This window comes from Gymnodraco acuticeps, unplaced genomic scaffold, assembly GCF_902827175.1.
Source record: "Gymnodraco acuticeps unplaced genomic scaffold, fGymAcu1.1, whole genome shotgun sequence".
NCBI lineage: Eukaryota > Metazoa > Chordata > Actinopteri > Perciformes > Bathydraconidae > Gymnodraco > Gymnodraco acuticeps.
Genome location: NW_022991213.1, coordinates 235,305 through 250,921, shown reverse-complemented (window position 1 = coordinate 250,921; position 15,617 = coordinate 235,305). Strand labels below are relative to the sequence as shown.

At 40.1% G+C, this 15,617-nt stretch overlaps 1 protein-coding gene across 1 annotated transcript in view; it reads left to right on the top strand.

The window, feature by feature from the left end:
• Nucleotides 1-1,951: 1,951 nt before the first annotated feature.
• LOC117561355 (coiled-coil domain-containing protein 73-like) overlaps nucleotides 1,952-15,617 on the top strand; it is a 52,218-nt gene continuing 38,552 nt past the window's right edge. The window contains exons 1-6 of the mRNA XM_034238651.1: nucleotides 1,952-1,996; nucleotides 2,353-2,493; nucleotides 6,702-6,773; nucleotides 6,929-7,000; nucleotides 7,083-7,118; nucleotides 7,309-7,383. Of these exons, the coding sequence (XP_034094542.1) occupies nucleotides 1,952-1,996; nucleotides 2,353-2,493; nucleotides 6,702-6,773; nucleotides 6,929-7,000; nucleotides 7,083-7,118; nucleotides 7,309-7,383 (441 nt within the window). The remainder of the gene's footprint in view (nucleotides 1,997-2,352; nucleotides 2,494-6,701; nucleotides 6,774-6,928; nucleotides 7,001-7,082; nucleotides 7,119-7,308; nucleotides 7,384-15,617) is intronic.

Below are 15,617 nucleotides of genomic sequence, written 5' to 3'. Positions count from 1 at the left end.
AATATCCTAAAATGAATTTACTTATCGTTTGGTTTATGTTAGCAACTTGCAGGCTAATGATAGCTAATATGTTCTTGTATTTAGCTAGCACTGAGTTAGCTTTTGGTTTGGTCTAATGTTTAAGTCTGGTGGTAATTACAATAGAAAACGGCAATGTTATTTACTTATAATTATAATTTGGTTGATTCATTAATTTGAACAATATCCTACATTTATTTGGACTTCAATATATTCTAACTAAAATAGGGAGTAAACAGTTTACAGGTATTTTTCAGTCAAAACACGGTAATATACCCAGTGCTGTAATGTAACTGAGAACATTTACTCAAAAACTGTACTTAAGTAAAACATTAAGGTGCTAATACTTGTTTACTTTTAGTTGAGTACATTTTTTATGCTGAACTTTCACTTGTAACTGAGTATTTTTACACTGTAGTATTGCTACCTTTGCTTAAGTAAATACTCTGAGTACTTCTTCCACCTCTGAATATTCCTAATTTTAATGGAAAAGTAAGCATTTATTATAAGCTTGCTCATTTGCCTGTATTTGCAATATATTCAGTGAATGGAGTGTTTACTTTATAACAAAATGGTCAATAACCTTCTGTGGTTAAGACTCCAGTGGGCCTTCTTCTAGACATGTGAACTGTCTTAGTGGGAAAGCACTGTGTATTAACCTAATAACATAAAGATTCAATTGTTCCATAAGTAAGCCTTGACTATGGTACACTGAGCTAGCATGCACAAAAGGACCCTAAAACTATATTAGCTAAATGAAATTCAGCCATCATTTGTTTTGTGTGTCACTGGGGCTTTCTCTACTGTGACATGATAAAATATCTCCCACCTCCTGTTTTATTACACTTTTACACCAGTATCGAAGTACTTTAGCTATTGTATTGCTGTTATGTGTAATGTGAATGCTTGTATTACACTCTCATGGCTTTTGTTTCTTCTCTTTAGGGCATTACAGAACAGTAACTAACATCACTCAACCCAAAGGTAATACAGACATTTTGTTGCTTGATAGAAATATTCCCATTTAATGGCTTGCAGTTCTTTTAATTAGTCTTTTCGTGGCTTAGATATGGTGGTTAATACCTGCTCAACTGAATCACAGCAGAAGCAAATAAAGACAATGTGGTCTTCTCCCTCCCTCCCAGTCATACACATACACATTCACAGTGTGCACATAAGACACACATTCGCTTTGACACACTAACACACGTTTCACGTCCCCTCCCTCCTCAGCCTGGGGTCACACTGTCATTTTATGATAGTAGCCAATTCAAGCAGGGATCATTTAATTCTCCAATGTGATTGATAACAGCTCAGGTTAAATGGGGGGGAAAAGGTCCGTTCTATTAAGAGATCAGTGGCTAGTGGAGACCTCCCACTTAAATAGTCATATTTCCTCTAAGCGTGTATGCAGTGTGTGTGTCACTCAGTTTCTTGGTAATGTTGAGGTGACACAGACAGTTGCAGAAGACCATCTACAGGTCAAATGAAATAACCTAGATAATTTAAAAAGCATTGACAGTGCAATTTGTCCATTCAGTGTTATTGCTCTGACCCCTATTTAGTGTCAATGGGCTGGTTCATTTGAACCTCGATGGCTTATCAAGGTGTTATCTTCTCACTGCAATGGAAGTGGTGTAAAACAAAGGAAGAAAAAAAACCCTTATGGTCATTCCAAAGCCATTAGGTTAGATTGTAGTGATTGAGAAACATTACAAGGGTTTAATGTTCTTGCCTATTATTTATAATAAAATCATTTAGCAGTAAAAATTGCATATGAGGTGGTAATTAGAAAGCGTGTGAGGGGAAAAGCAGAGTGTCACCGCTTATTAAACAGCCAATTCTATTAACCTTTTTCAACAAAATAGTTTTTTTTCTTGATTAACAGGCAGCAGAGGACGACTGGGACCTTGGGCTGCCTTTTAACAACTCCATGGATCTCAGTACTGACTCCGGGACACTCCCCCCCCACACCACTGTAAGTTTCTACTACTGACAGTAGAGGACAAAACAAAGAACATCCATCAGCTGATTTGTTTATTTATTTAAATATTACATTTAAACTTAAAAATATTTGATATAAACAATTTTGGGGTTTTGTCTAGGTTTATTTCTAAAAAACAGAACATGGAATATTTACTGTATAATGATTTGCTCTTTGTTTTAAAAAGCACACTCTTTTGTTTTGTATTGTATGCAGGAAGAAATTACTTTGAAAATGTTTGTCTTACAGCCTCGGCATGTAGTCTGGTTTTGTATTCTAATATTGTCAAACTAACTGCTAATTAAGTATTTGAATTGCTAAATTAAAAGCATACATTTTCTTCTGTGTAGGTAAGAGGACCGATGTTGGGGCAGGAACTGTCCCTGTCTAATGCTCGCTGTCAGACAGAAAGTGGAGGCACCATCTCACTACATTTGTTGGGGTTTAAAACCCATCTACTTGAAGCTGTGGAGGAGCTGCATATTCGGAGGGTAAAGTAGAAATTACTCAGTCAGTGTGTGTCTTTTTAGATGTATGCAGTATTGTATCTCCAACAGTACATTTCAAGTACTATTATTTTGAAGACACAATAAAAAAATGTATTGGTCACTAGAGCAGTGATTCTCCACCCTTGTCTCTTCTATCCTTTGAATTAGAGTTGCGCATGTGTGTGGCCCGTTTTCAATTGTTTTGACCAGTCCGACAAAAACAGATGTTCCTCCTTCTTTTATTTGCATTTTGAGAAACCTAAATGTACCCGTAAAAATTGTTTAGCGATACTTGTCAATCAAATTAACATTTACTTTTAATAGAAATTGAAAAAGCTTTGAATTGTTTGAGAAGCTATTTTTAAAAGCTTTATATATTTTTAAAATATCAACAATCAACCTCAACAAAACGGACACACAGACAAATAGCAGTAACATACAGCAGTGGCTAATGAGGTATCTACTTTTCGACACTTGCTTAAGTGCTGACCATCAGGTCCGAAGTTTCAAAGTTACAGACCAGAGTTGTGAGAAAACCCTTTTGGAAAACTCAACAAAAAAAAATCCAACATGCTTTTATATTACAATAAGAAATGGAAGCCTGGAAACCAATTTAAATACATTTTGGCTTTAAGCGCCACTCAGCACATTTCCTAGGAATAAACAGGACCCCACCTCCAACACTGTAGCCAATTATTTGTATACATCCATGCTTTAATTATTCAGCCTGAGTACAGTTGAAGTGCAGAGAAGTGTCAAAATAGTTGTTTTGTTTTCAGCATTGCATACTTCCTCTGCATCACAGCACTATTCACTGAGTAGAACTAAAGACACTAATGGCTGTCTGGCTGAGGAGGGGGGGGGGGGGGGGGGGGTGGTGTTACAGTGTCCTGGAAGAAGCCATCTGCCCCTTATTGGCCGTAAGAGCCAGCTAGATCTGACGCACTGTGTGTTGAGATAGGGGTCAAATAAGCCATTTGACTCCTGACCAATAAGTAGCAAGAACATTTGTTTGTAAAAATAACTAAAATAAATAATAATGCCTCCTACCCTCCAGCAAGTGCTTTCAACCTAACAACACAGTGCGAGTGTGCTTAAAGGTGAAGCCAGCCAAATGGGATGTTAGTCGTTTGTTCCCATTTAGTTTTTATTGTTATAGTCATGTCAACTGGGACACGAGCGTAACATGTTATATCAGTGTTCCTCCTCGGGCAATGCTGCTACCAAGTACTTTGTATCTGTAGCGTTCGTGGGGTGGAGAGGTTGAGAAGGATGCGATGTTGGTGCCGGACATTCCTGAGCAGGTCAAATTCCAATGGGTTTGTTTTCTTTTTTGAATACAAGACAACCCACTGCTTTTGTTTCTAAGAATGTGTTTACTGGTAGACTTAACCCCAAATGGCAAAGCACTTGGATGTTGCCTATACATATGACTTTTATAGAATACATTCTAATTATTCAAAGTGAGATATGAATTAAGACATATTCTAACCGAAGGAATTTAATAAAATCGGAACATTTTATGACACTGAAAAAAAGCTTTGAAAGGTTTACAATTAGAGATTTAAAATTTGAAACTAATAAAGATTTGTTGTGTATAACATCTGTCAAGACAGAAATTGTGACAGAATTTCTAATGGAAGGAATTTATCAATAAAATATCACACTATGTTTGTTAAAAGAGGCCCCATTATGCTCCTTCCTGTGTTCTAAAGGTTTGTGTGCATGTAAACGGTCTGAAAAGGCTAGTTTTTCCCTCCAGAGCCAAGTTCCCTTCTGAGGGAGTTTCTCTCCCACACCCCCCCCCCCCCCCCCCCCCCCCTGCCTGAAACGCCTGCATTGGACTCCTTTGTTTTCTTCCGTAACATAGTGACATCACTTTGTAACACCCACGCTTCTACTGGCTAGCGCTCCTACACATTGTACGTGATAGTCTAAGGGGTGGGACATTTTTAAGTAATTGACCAATCACAACAGAGCCGACCAGCTAACCAATCAGAGCAGACAGAGGGTGAAAAGAGGTGCTGCAGCAAAATACAAATATGAACCTGAGCATTTGCTTAATAGGGCCCCTATCTGCTCTTTTATATTTTGAAACTGGAAAAAAAAGCATTGAAAGGTTTAAAATTGGGGTTTAGCTCTAACCCTAATGAAAAACTTAAGGATAACTTTGTATAAGTTGTCCAACTAGAGTAACTAGACTATTAAACCATTTCTATGGCCAGATACTTGTTTTTTTCTTTTTTAATGCCTTGTAAAGCATCCATTCAGAACAGCAGTAAACCAGTAAAGGGATCAAATCTATGGCAAATATATGATGTTAACAATCATGCATTTTCAAATAATTAGTTAAATCAAATATTATAAGTAACCTTTTAGCTAAATATAAATCATAAGTGCCCTTAGTTGATCTGCAGTTGCCTATTTAGATTGACCTCTGCTTAATAACGCTTTCTAGTGTTTTCTTCAACACGTATAGACACAGTGAGGATTCCTCAGTGGAAAAATAACAGCTTTATCTCCTGTGCACTCCTTTTTTTTTTTAAAGTGCTGGTAGCATAGTTTAATTGGAACTTATAAAATAAACTCAGCGAGTTAACCAGCTCCCACATGCACATAAAACAGTCCCGTGGATATAGAGAGCAATTGACTTTTACCTGCCTTCTCCCAGAGAAGAGGGAGGATAGGGATGGCTTTCCACAAATATCGCCTCCCCTCTAATGTTCCTTTTTCACCATGTGCTTCAATAAAAGATACGGAGGAATGATTCAGGGGAACTTAATGCAGTTTGCAGTTCTGGCTCAACTCCAGAGAGTTATCCGATTTCAGTCTGTACCATGCCTGCTTAGAAGGTATTTCTCCCATCTATATTTTAATTGACAAATCTTATATTTGTTCAACAGTGGGTACAATTTATAATCTCACAACAAAGGGGACTGTGCAGATCAAAAGGCAAATTGCATAAGTAGACTATCATATTAGATAAAGAGGTAAACACATCAAATAAGTACACATCCATGGAAACAAAACTAAGTAGCATCATTATATAAAGTAAGAACATATATAAGAGTAATCGGGTAACAGGAAGTGAAAACATTATTTGTGTGTAAAGTCATATTATACAGAGTGTTGAAGTTGGCAGCGATTAATAACATGCCTAAATGGTATACATAAGTATACACAGTATACACATACATTTAACGTCTTATTTCCTTTTCTCCGGGTTGTCTGTGTGACTGGTTGTGAATGAATCCTTTATAAAAATGATTATATGTGATTGCTCCTAGGATTATTAAGCTGTTATGTGACTAGAGCTTTCAAAAATAAACACGTTAGCGGTCGCAATTCATCTGGTACCCCTAATGTGTTAAAAAAAATGAATACAAATTAATCACATGACTAAGTGTAACCCCAACTTTGTCCCGTAATTCCTGCGCACATTGTTGCGAACATTTTTGTCATGAATCACAAGACGGTAAGCAGCCATCAATACCTTGATGTAATGGCATACCAAATCTATGACAAATGGCAACTGCACTCGTGCGCTTTACGTGTGGTGAAGACGGAGGAAAGGCATTTTGACGAACCATGCTCCAGTTTCTTAAAGCTGCACAGAAGTGGAAGAGACACGGTCACCGCTATACAGTGTTTTCTTCAAGGTTGTGTCTTCCTGGTCGAATGTACTTATTGTAAGTCGCTTTGGACAAAAGCGTCAGCTAAATGCAATGTAATGTAATGTAATACAGTAGGAACAGATGTCATTCTCAAGCTGCATTTCCATGTTACATGATTTGTTAATTGCTCACCTAGAGGTTGGGCGCAGAGCTTTGCAGTAAAAACATCTAGGTAGTTTTGTTTCTATGGTTGCATTCCCTGCTAGCTTGCATCGCTTCATACAGCTCTTATCTGATTGGTTGCGCAACAAAATGTCAGCGGCTTTCAACATTGAGAGCAGCACTTGCCGACAGTTTCAATACTACTGGCATCGGGCGGAATCGATTTCTCAATAGACCAAAACAACTAACCTGAGATGTATTAATAATGTAATAACCCTTGTTTTTCTTACCAGTTTGGCATGCATTTCTCTTTTACAACACCATATGTGTTTTTGATTTATTTCCCCCTAAATACTAGTAAATAATAGTATTGTGAAACTTTAGATTAATCACGTGATTACATTTTCTTAGTAATGATGCCTTCCCATTGTTCAGGATGCAGAGACTCGCTTCGAGGATCAGATCAGTAAACTGGTGCTGGAGAAGCAAGAGCTGGAGTGGGAGAAGGTAAAGCTAGTTTTACAACTCTAATATCTGAAATTCAAAACTTACATAGGTGGACATTCACAAAAGATCAGGCTCTTATCGTACAATTTATCCAGAATTTCAACTTTGTTCATCATCAATTACTTTGATTGGTTTTGTCTTTTCCTGTATGACAGGAATCCCTACAACGTCAGATTGAAACAGTGGCCAACCAACACACTGAGTCAATCCTCAATGTGAAGAAAAAGGTATGATTCCACTATTTGTTTACAGCTTTTATATCTACAAAGACAGTACTTCCTGAACAATTCCTTCTTTTATGTCCTCAAGCTTCAGGCCAAAATCAGAAACACAGTGGAGGAGAAGGTATGAAGATCTTATTCCCAAACGTCAATGAGATATTCAGAGCATTTGATTTAGTTAATGTTTTCAGTGGAGTAGTAAATCCACTCATCTCAGCTGCACATCTCTTCTTGGCCCGTGGGGTAGATTCTCTAGTGCTGTGCTTGGGTATTTATTGTTTTTTGACACTGACGATAATAATATAACATTTCAGGGTAAATACCAGGTCAGTGCTGAGATAAAAGACAAGGAGATTAACAACCTGAAGGACGAGCTGAAGACGCTACAGGTAATGGGATGTGAAACATACACTGCCTCTTGTCTCTGGCCCAAATCCCTTCTCACTTCCACTCTGCTTGCGTGTTCTCATGGAGAGTTCAGCACATTAGGGGCCCCTCAAAACCAAGTAGTGTGGATTAGAGTTTATTAACTTTCACCCGTGAGTCTGCATCAGTCCTGATTAACCAGCTTTCCATGGAACTAATGTGTAAATAGTTCTGTGCAAACATATAGCCAACTACGAAATACATTTTATTTTGTCTTCGAGTTGTGAACAACTTCAAGGTTACATTGTATTTATTTGTTTTTGTACTTAGATCATACCAGTGTCTAGTTAAACAATTGTTAATTTGACTGACCATTTTTTCTTTTTATCACATTTTTTTGCAAAAACCAAGCAGCTCATGGACATTAAGATTAAAGAGATGCTGACTCTAACCTTTTAAGAAGGAGCCTCATTCAGCTGAGAGTGAGACTACAGACGGAGCATGTTGGGGAGTTTGGAATTGGGCCTCTGTCTTACCTATGCCCACCTTTCTATTTCTTATGACCCCAGGTTAGAACCATGCCTGTGTTCCCTTCTACTGTCACCCCCTCTTTCTTCCCAATAAGGCTAATATGGCCCAAAAAATAATAGGTAACTAAAAAGAAAACTGCCAAATGTTCTCTGGTTCCAGCTTCTCTAATGTAAAGATGTAATGATTTTCAATTTTGCATTAATGCCTTGGTTGGTTGGAGACTGGTAATTGTTCATTTATCAACAGACATAATAGTTAATTAAATAACAAAAATAAGTTAAAGGGGACCTATCATGCAAAATGCACTTTGTGATGTCTTTTTTACATAAATGTGTCCCTGGTGCGTCAGGGAACTCACGCAGCGTCAGAAAATAAAACCCTCTCTTTTCCTCCGTACCCAAATCTTTTAAAAACAGCTGTACAACGAGCGGATACAGATTCCATCCGAACTGACGTCAATTCGGCAGCGGACCCACAGAAAGTTGCTATCAGACACAATGCCTGACGTGTTTTGGACGTCTTTGTTTACATTAGCGAGCCTCGCTAACACTCAGAGCTAACCTGTACTGAAGAGCACATGTGTTTGAAAAGCAGGAAATAAAAAAAGAACTCACCTTGTGATAAACCTGCAAGAGAAAAAGCATTTGAGCTCCATACTATTTCAGAAATAATCCTTGACCTGGTTTAAACAGAATGGCGTTTTATCACAACCGAATTTAACTTTATCTCCGGTAGAATTCTGATCAGGCATTAGCTCCGCCTCCTCTTATTTATTTATTTATTTCAAGCTAAGGACCCAAAATCTGCATTTCTCTAACAGGGCTTCAAAAGAGGGGATTGAGCAGTATGAGGCATGGCTACAATGGGTGATCTGTTTGGTATTTTGAAAAAAAAACTTCACAGACATGTTTTATATAGGTATGGCCCTACAATATATGTTTCAAATATAGCATGATAGGTCCACTTTCAATATAGGAATCAATAGTTAAAAGCTTACAATATCCGTATATAAATAATAAATACTCCCCACACAGTTTACATACTATAGAGCAGAGGTGCCCAGTACGTCGACCGCGGTCGACCGTGGGGGCAATGCTGGTAAATCGCGAGTCATTCATAAAAAAAAAAATCCAGCTCCGTTAAAATAGAGAAAACAGGTTTTGATCCCTCCTCCCTTGGCCTCCCTGCCATTTAATTCAGGAGTTTACTTGATTGACAGAAAAAGCGACCTATCGCTTTCCAGTCTGTTAACCCAGAATGCAAAGCGATACAAAATCAGTCAAGTGCCGGGAAAACATTCACATTCAAAGGTTATTTGCCTTATTTGTAAAGCAAGCGTCGCTCTGCCAAAGAAACGGCCCGTCTACACTACAGGCGTCAAAACATGCTTTCAACGCTTCGCCCATTCATTTGAATGGGGTGACGTAGGATATTTTCAAACTTCGCCGAACTGCATTGTGGGTAGCATGGCAAGGCGTTGCAAGCATCGCGAGCGTCTATCGGCGTCGATGCTTGCTCGAAGCTGGCGTCAGCCAATGAAATCCCGTGTATGCAAATCTGCCAGTACAAGCGCTAGCCAATCAAACCGCGTGTATGCTGGGAGAGACTACGCAGGTCATTTCCTCATATTCAAAAAAATGGAGGGAAAATTCATTATAGCGGTAGTGAATCACCCGGTGCTGTATGATCAGTCTCTGTTTATCTACCGGGATACAAACCAGAGGAGCGAGGCATGGAGGGAGGTGGCAGAGACAGTGGGTGAAACTGGTAGGTTTTCGCCTGTTTGGGGATTTTATATCCAGTTTACTTCGTTTTAACATTGCTATTGCTTTGTATGTCGGGGGCGGGAGATTCATGTGATTGGTTGTTGGTCGCGTTGCTCGCAAAAAATCGCCAAGCCTCAGCCACGCCCAGCTTCGAGCTTTTTCGACGCCTGTAGTGTAGACGGGCCGAAAGGCTGACAGCGACTTCCCTCCGAGTGGCGAGTTGAGAAAGAGAAAGGTCATGTATTATTGTTACAGAAACATTATCTCGCAGTCTTAGTGTCGCCAACTCGTTTCTAACATGCAAAAAGACACAAAAATGTGTCTATGGTCGGTGTATTTTCGACCTGTATCTCTCTCCCCTGTCTGTGTGCGAGGGGGGCGGGGCAGTTTACACACACTCGGCTGCTACATGCAGCAACACACGGCGGGGATGGCGGAGAGAAGCGCTCCAAGGTGTGGTTAAATGTTACCCGTCTCGATGTGGACAATGCTCGTTACCAAAAGTGCAATAAGAGTTTAGCATTTAAGGGCGGTAACACGAGCAATTTGCCTAAACATTTAGCAAAAGTGCTCCACATTCAGACGGAGGAATGCACCGGGTTCGACTGTCTTTCTAGTTGCTCTGTAGCTCCATCCACGAGTAACGTTTCCATGCCAGGTGTTATGTATGCTAGCAGCAACACACGGAGTTAACTACATTATACAAACATGGGTTAATGATTAGAGGTAACAGAGTTACTCTTTATTTTGTTAAAGTTTCAGCTATTCTGTTTACAGTTCTGTCATCAGATTATTTAATACGATTTGTTAAAACATTGTTGTTTCTTTTGATGTGAAATATTATTTATTTAATTTAAATAAAAAGCAATGTTAATTTTGTTCACAATTTGTTAAGTTAATTTAATAATATATGTATTTTTGAATCAAGTATTCATCTTTATTGTCTTCATTGTTAGTTTCCACATGCCTAAAACAACCTCAAGCTAAATCTAAAAGTTGATGGCTAAATAAGAGCGTTTGAGAAATTGTGCAAGGCATACAGTAATAGTCCGAATAGTCGATTAATCGTTTCATTAATCGATAGATTAATCGATTATCAAATTAGTCGTTTGTTGCAGCCCTATTATCCCATGTATAAATAAAACGTGTTATTCAGCAACCCTTGCAATTTGGGATTTTATTTTTGGTTGGTAGACTTCGGTGAGCTGGTCATTTCAAAAGTAGCTCACCAGCCAAAAAAGTGTGGGCACCCCTGCTATAGAGCATGTTGACAAAGCAATCTCTCCTTAAAGGTGGGGTAGGTAATTTCGGAGAAACCAGCTCGAGTGCGCTAGAATTTGAAAATACACGACCGGAGAAAATCTGCCACTTCCTTACAGAGCCCCTCCTCCAACACACACGAACGCGCACATGACCAATGAGGGCACGAGATAAGTTTGTGCACAGATGGAAGGCTGACCGTCAGGTAGGCCATCCAGTTACTTTAGCCAGGCCGGCTAAAATGATTGGTTGTGCTTTTTACAGTACTACGGCTTCCACTAGGGATGCTCCGATCGCCAATTTCGGGGTCGATCGCCGGAATCAGTATCGGCCGATACCGATCGCCGATGCCGATCCGATCGAGTGGGCGGGGCCTAAATGGAAGATTTAAACATCACTTTAAATCTTCCATTTAAAGTGATGTTTAAAACTCAGTTAATGGGGCTCATTCACTGGAGCTTCCACAAACAACAATCAACTTAATTATTACATTCAAATTATGTACATTATTCAAGTTTACATTCACTTTGGATAGTAACACGGGAGAAATGAGCGGAAGCGCTCTCTTTTCCTCTCTCCCTCTCTCTCTCCCCCTCTGAAGAATACATATATAATAACTAGTTTAGCTTGTTTCAGAGGTAGATAAAATAGCTAAGTGTGTTAGGTCTAACTCTTGTGTGTTTTGCTCCGCTTACCGGTCCGGCGGGCGGAGCTGCAGGATTTCTGCTTCACACACGTTGCATTCCGCTATTTTACTGTCTTTTTCGGACACCTTAAAATAATGCCAGACCGGTGAAGCCATTTTGGCGAGCTTGTTTTGCCGCACACAGAGAAAAATGTCATGTATTTTACGTCATACGATCGGCTCTCGCGATCGGCATGTTTCGAGAGCACCGATCGATGGGTAGAGAGTGAGTATCGGCCGATCTCGATCGGAGCATCCCTAGCTTCCACAGATGACATTTTTTTATGGATTTTTTGTCAAAGCACTTAAGATATTCATTGCTATCGGGATGTTAAGAGCATTCCATGGAATATAACAAAAAGTGTATCTCGAGCCGGTTTCTCAAACTTACCTACCCCACCTTTAAGGTTTTATTTGTTGTTCTTTACCCTAAAATCTGAAAATAACTGATTTAAATGTAAACTGTTCAAAGACATAAGTACATAAAGAAAGCCCAAACCGAGTTAATGGGTATTGGAGCACGCCTCACTCAGTCTGGCTCCCAGAGGGGTGGTCTTCAGGCCTGACACCCAGAGGTGATCTACAGCCCCCCCCTCGCTCCGCTGCACTTTAACAGCCCGGCCGCCTCGCAGAGACAATAGAGACTGTTTTTGATATTCTATCTGGGAGACACTGAGAGTGGTGTTGGGATAAAGCGGGGCCCGGTGTTCATTCCTGTGACACGGTCTGGTGGACTCCTTTAATTTAACACACATCAGCGGCGGTCGGGATTGAAGTGATTTAATTGCCATACCTTGACGATTGCTAAATTACAATTGTGAGCTCCATTGGAACATCATGGTTCAATTAATCCTTAATTAAATCTAAATAATTCATCATAACAGTGTAATTTAATCTCAATAAATCAGATGGCTTGTGAACATCCATAGTATGTACTGTAGTTATGGGTTACATATATCTTTATTGTATTTAGTTTTATCTTTTTATTGCACATTCATACTTTACACTATGTTTCTATACAGAAATGTTTTTCATATTTTATTTTATATTATTCAAAAATGGACTAACCGTCACAAAACCCAATTTTCCCCTAGATTCTTGAAATAAAACAGAAATATTTTTCATAGTTCAGCTTTTATTAATAATTAAGAGTACACATTGAAGGTTATCATTTGGTCATTTACTGGGATGTTTCTTCTCGAACTAACCCCTTCTAAACCATTTGCAAAACCGAAATTGCCCCCCTACATCGCTGGCTGCATATGCATATTATGAAGGAATTATTTTCAATTCATTTTGTTTAATGAAAAAAAAAGAATCTTCATTTGAATTTGCTCCTTCCCATGAATCCACTAAAAAGGTGAGAACATGAACCCCACTGATGCTGGTTTATATAATCTTGGTTGTTTAAATGCTCCCGAACATCTGATAACAGCACCTTATTTAAAGGTTACAATTTATTTTGCGACAATATTTTTTAGTCCTGTTGAATCACCGTGTAGCTCTGTGTTAGTCTGCGGCCCATGTCCCTTTCGTGGCGAACGCAGATTCAAATTCAACCTGCGGTCCCTTTTTAGTATCATCTCCTCTATCTCCCCAATAAGGCTATTGGGGAGATAGTTATCCCCAAGTGAATTCTTAACTTTTTGTCTTAGTTACAAAAGAATAACTTTTGTAACTAAGACAAAAGTTATTCTTTTGTCTTCTTTTTTTGGAAGACAAAAGAGTCTTCAAAAAAAAATAACTGCCAAATGTTCTCTGATTCCAGATTCTCTAATGTTAAGATGTGATGATTTTCAGTCTTGCATCAAAGCTTTGGTTGGTCTGAGATTGGTAATTATTAGGGCCGGGACTTTAACGCGTTAGTTAAGATTAATTAATTACACAAAAATTAACGCGTTAAAAAAATTAACGCATTTTAATCGCACTTATTTTTGCACCGCGGAACGTTTCTCACTAGATGAGTTTCAGGCGTACCGATTATACTGGAGCACCAACTAACGTTCATGACTTCAGACAACAACAAACCACAGTGAACAACAGTGGGAAATGTTGTTTTAAAAAACGGACGGATGGAAGCGTCGATAAGAGCACGGTTGTGTGCAAATTATGCAAAAAGGAATTCGCATATCACCGCAGCACATCAAGCCTCAAGTATCACCTCAATGCAAAACATATAGCAGCTAGCGTGGAAGCTAGCGTGGACGTTAGCCTCTTTTATCGCGTTCACACCAAAAAGAGCCGGTACTAAAATTAGTTCATGAGAACCTTTTTACCCCCACGAAAGTCCCTGCTAGAGAGCAGAGAGCTGCTAGAGAGCAGGGACTTTCGTGCGGCTCTCTTGTGAGAAAAGAGCTATATTTCTGATTGGCTGGGCGGATTGCAAACTACGCCCCGTAAAACTCCCAAAAAGTTTTGTGAAGCCGCCATTTTATTATCCTCGCATTAGCATTATTAGCATTAGCCCAGCGCAGAAACGCAGAGAGACTAACTTATGGCAACACAAAATAAAACATGGGAGCGGTGGAGATGAGGAGGTGTCGGCGTTCTGGCGATTTACTCGGAAGGCTTCAGTAGAAGCTGCTGGGACTCCCAGCAGCTTCTACTGAAGCCTTCCCCAACTCCGGGGACCTCCGGCCGGGGACTTTGGGCGGCAGTATACGCCGTGAAGTGGTTTGCGGCCTGCCAGTAAACCCAAAGCAGAAGAAGAAGAAGTGACGTCAGCGGCTTCATTTGCCTAATCCTCCCCCAGGTTCAAAGAGTTCTCATGAACTAAGTTCTCATGAACCTTTGTGGGAAAAGTACTGCGGTGTGAATGCGCCTAATGGTATACTAAAATCCATGTGAAAAAAAATTGCTTCTCACTGTTCTTAGGTCAAATATGTATATGCGATTAAAAATGCGATTAATTTCGATTAATTAATTACAAAGCCTCTAATTAATTAGATTAATTTTTTTAATCGAGTCCCGGCCCTATTATACATACAAATAGGATAAATACATTAATCAAAAGTTAAAACATGCAATTGTGTACGATTAATACCTGTTCCATACACAGTATATTAATATTATATAAAACAATCACAAGGTTAGTTTTTTTCAAACTACATTTTGTAGATATTTTACCCCCCCCCGCCCCATAAACCGATAGTTACGGCTGTAACTACGGTTCTATGAGTCCCGGATGACCGCCAGAGGCGGTGCTTTCAGCACTGGATGTGTCCATTGCGCGCATGCGCAGCTCGAGTACCAATACCAACAAAGTCACCTGTGACCCAAGTGACACCGGCTTTATCAGCCGGTGTCGTCAGAGGATCTGTTCCCAGAATCTTCTCGCGAGCACACAAGAATTCTGAGTGACAGGGAACTCTGGCGGTCATCCGGGACTCATAGAACCGTAGTTACAGCCGTAACTATCGTTCTATTTCGTCCCTACTGACCGCCAGAGGCGGTGCTTTCAGCACTGGATGACTTATACCAACAATGTCATGAAGAATCCAAGCCCTTGCTCACCACTGGAAACAGCGGAGCTCGGCAAAAGGACCACGCCCAAAGAATGGGGAGTGGCGACATTGACCTGATGACAACTGGAGAATGTGCCAGAAGACACCCACGACGCCGCGGCGTAGATGGTCTCCAGGGGCACCACCCTCAGGGCAGCCCAAGATGTTGAGATGCTCCTTGTAGAGTGGCATCTCAGCCTGATGGCAGGGGGCGGCCACTGGCCCCGTAAGCCTGTGAGATGGTATCGACAACCCAGTGGGGCAGCCACTAGTTAGAGGGCATAACCTCCTTTAGTGCCGCAAGGGCAAAATCAAGAGTTGCTGCTACTACCGTATAGAGGCAGAAGCCTTGATATACGCCCTTTGGGCACCCCCAGGGCACAGCAACTTCGACGTGCCGTACTCCTGAATGTCAAAGCGTGCCAGCTGGGCAGGCTGATTGAAGTGGGTTTGTGGAAGGACCCCGGGCCGGAATGCCACATTTGCCCAAAGGGCAACGCCTGAGAGTCCCA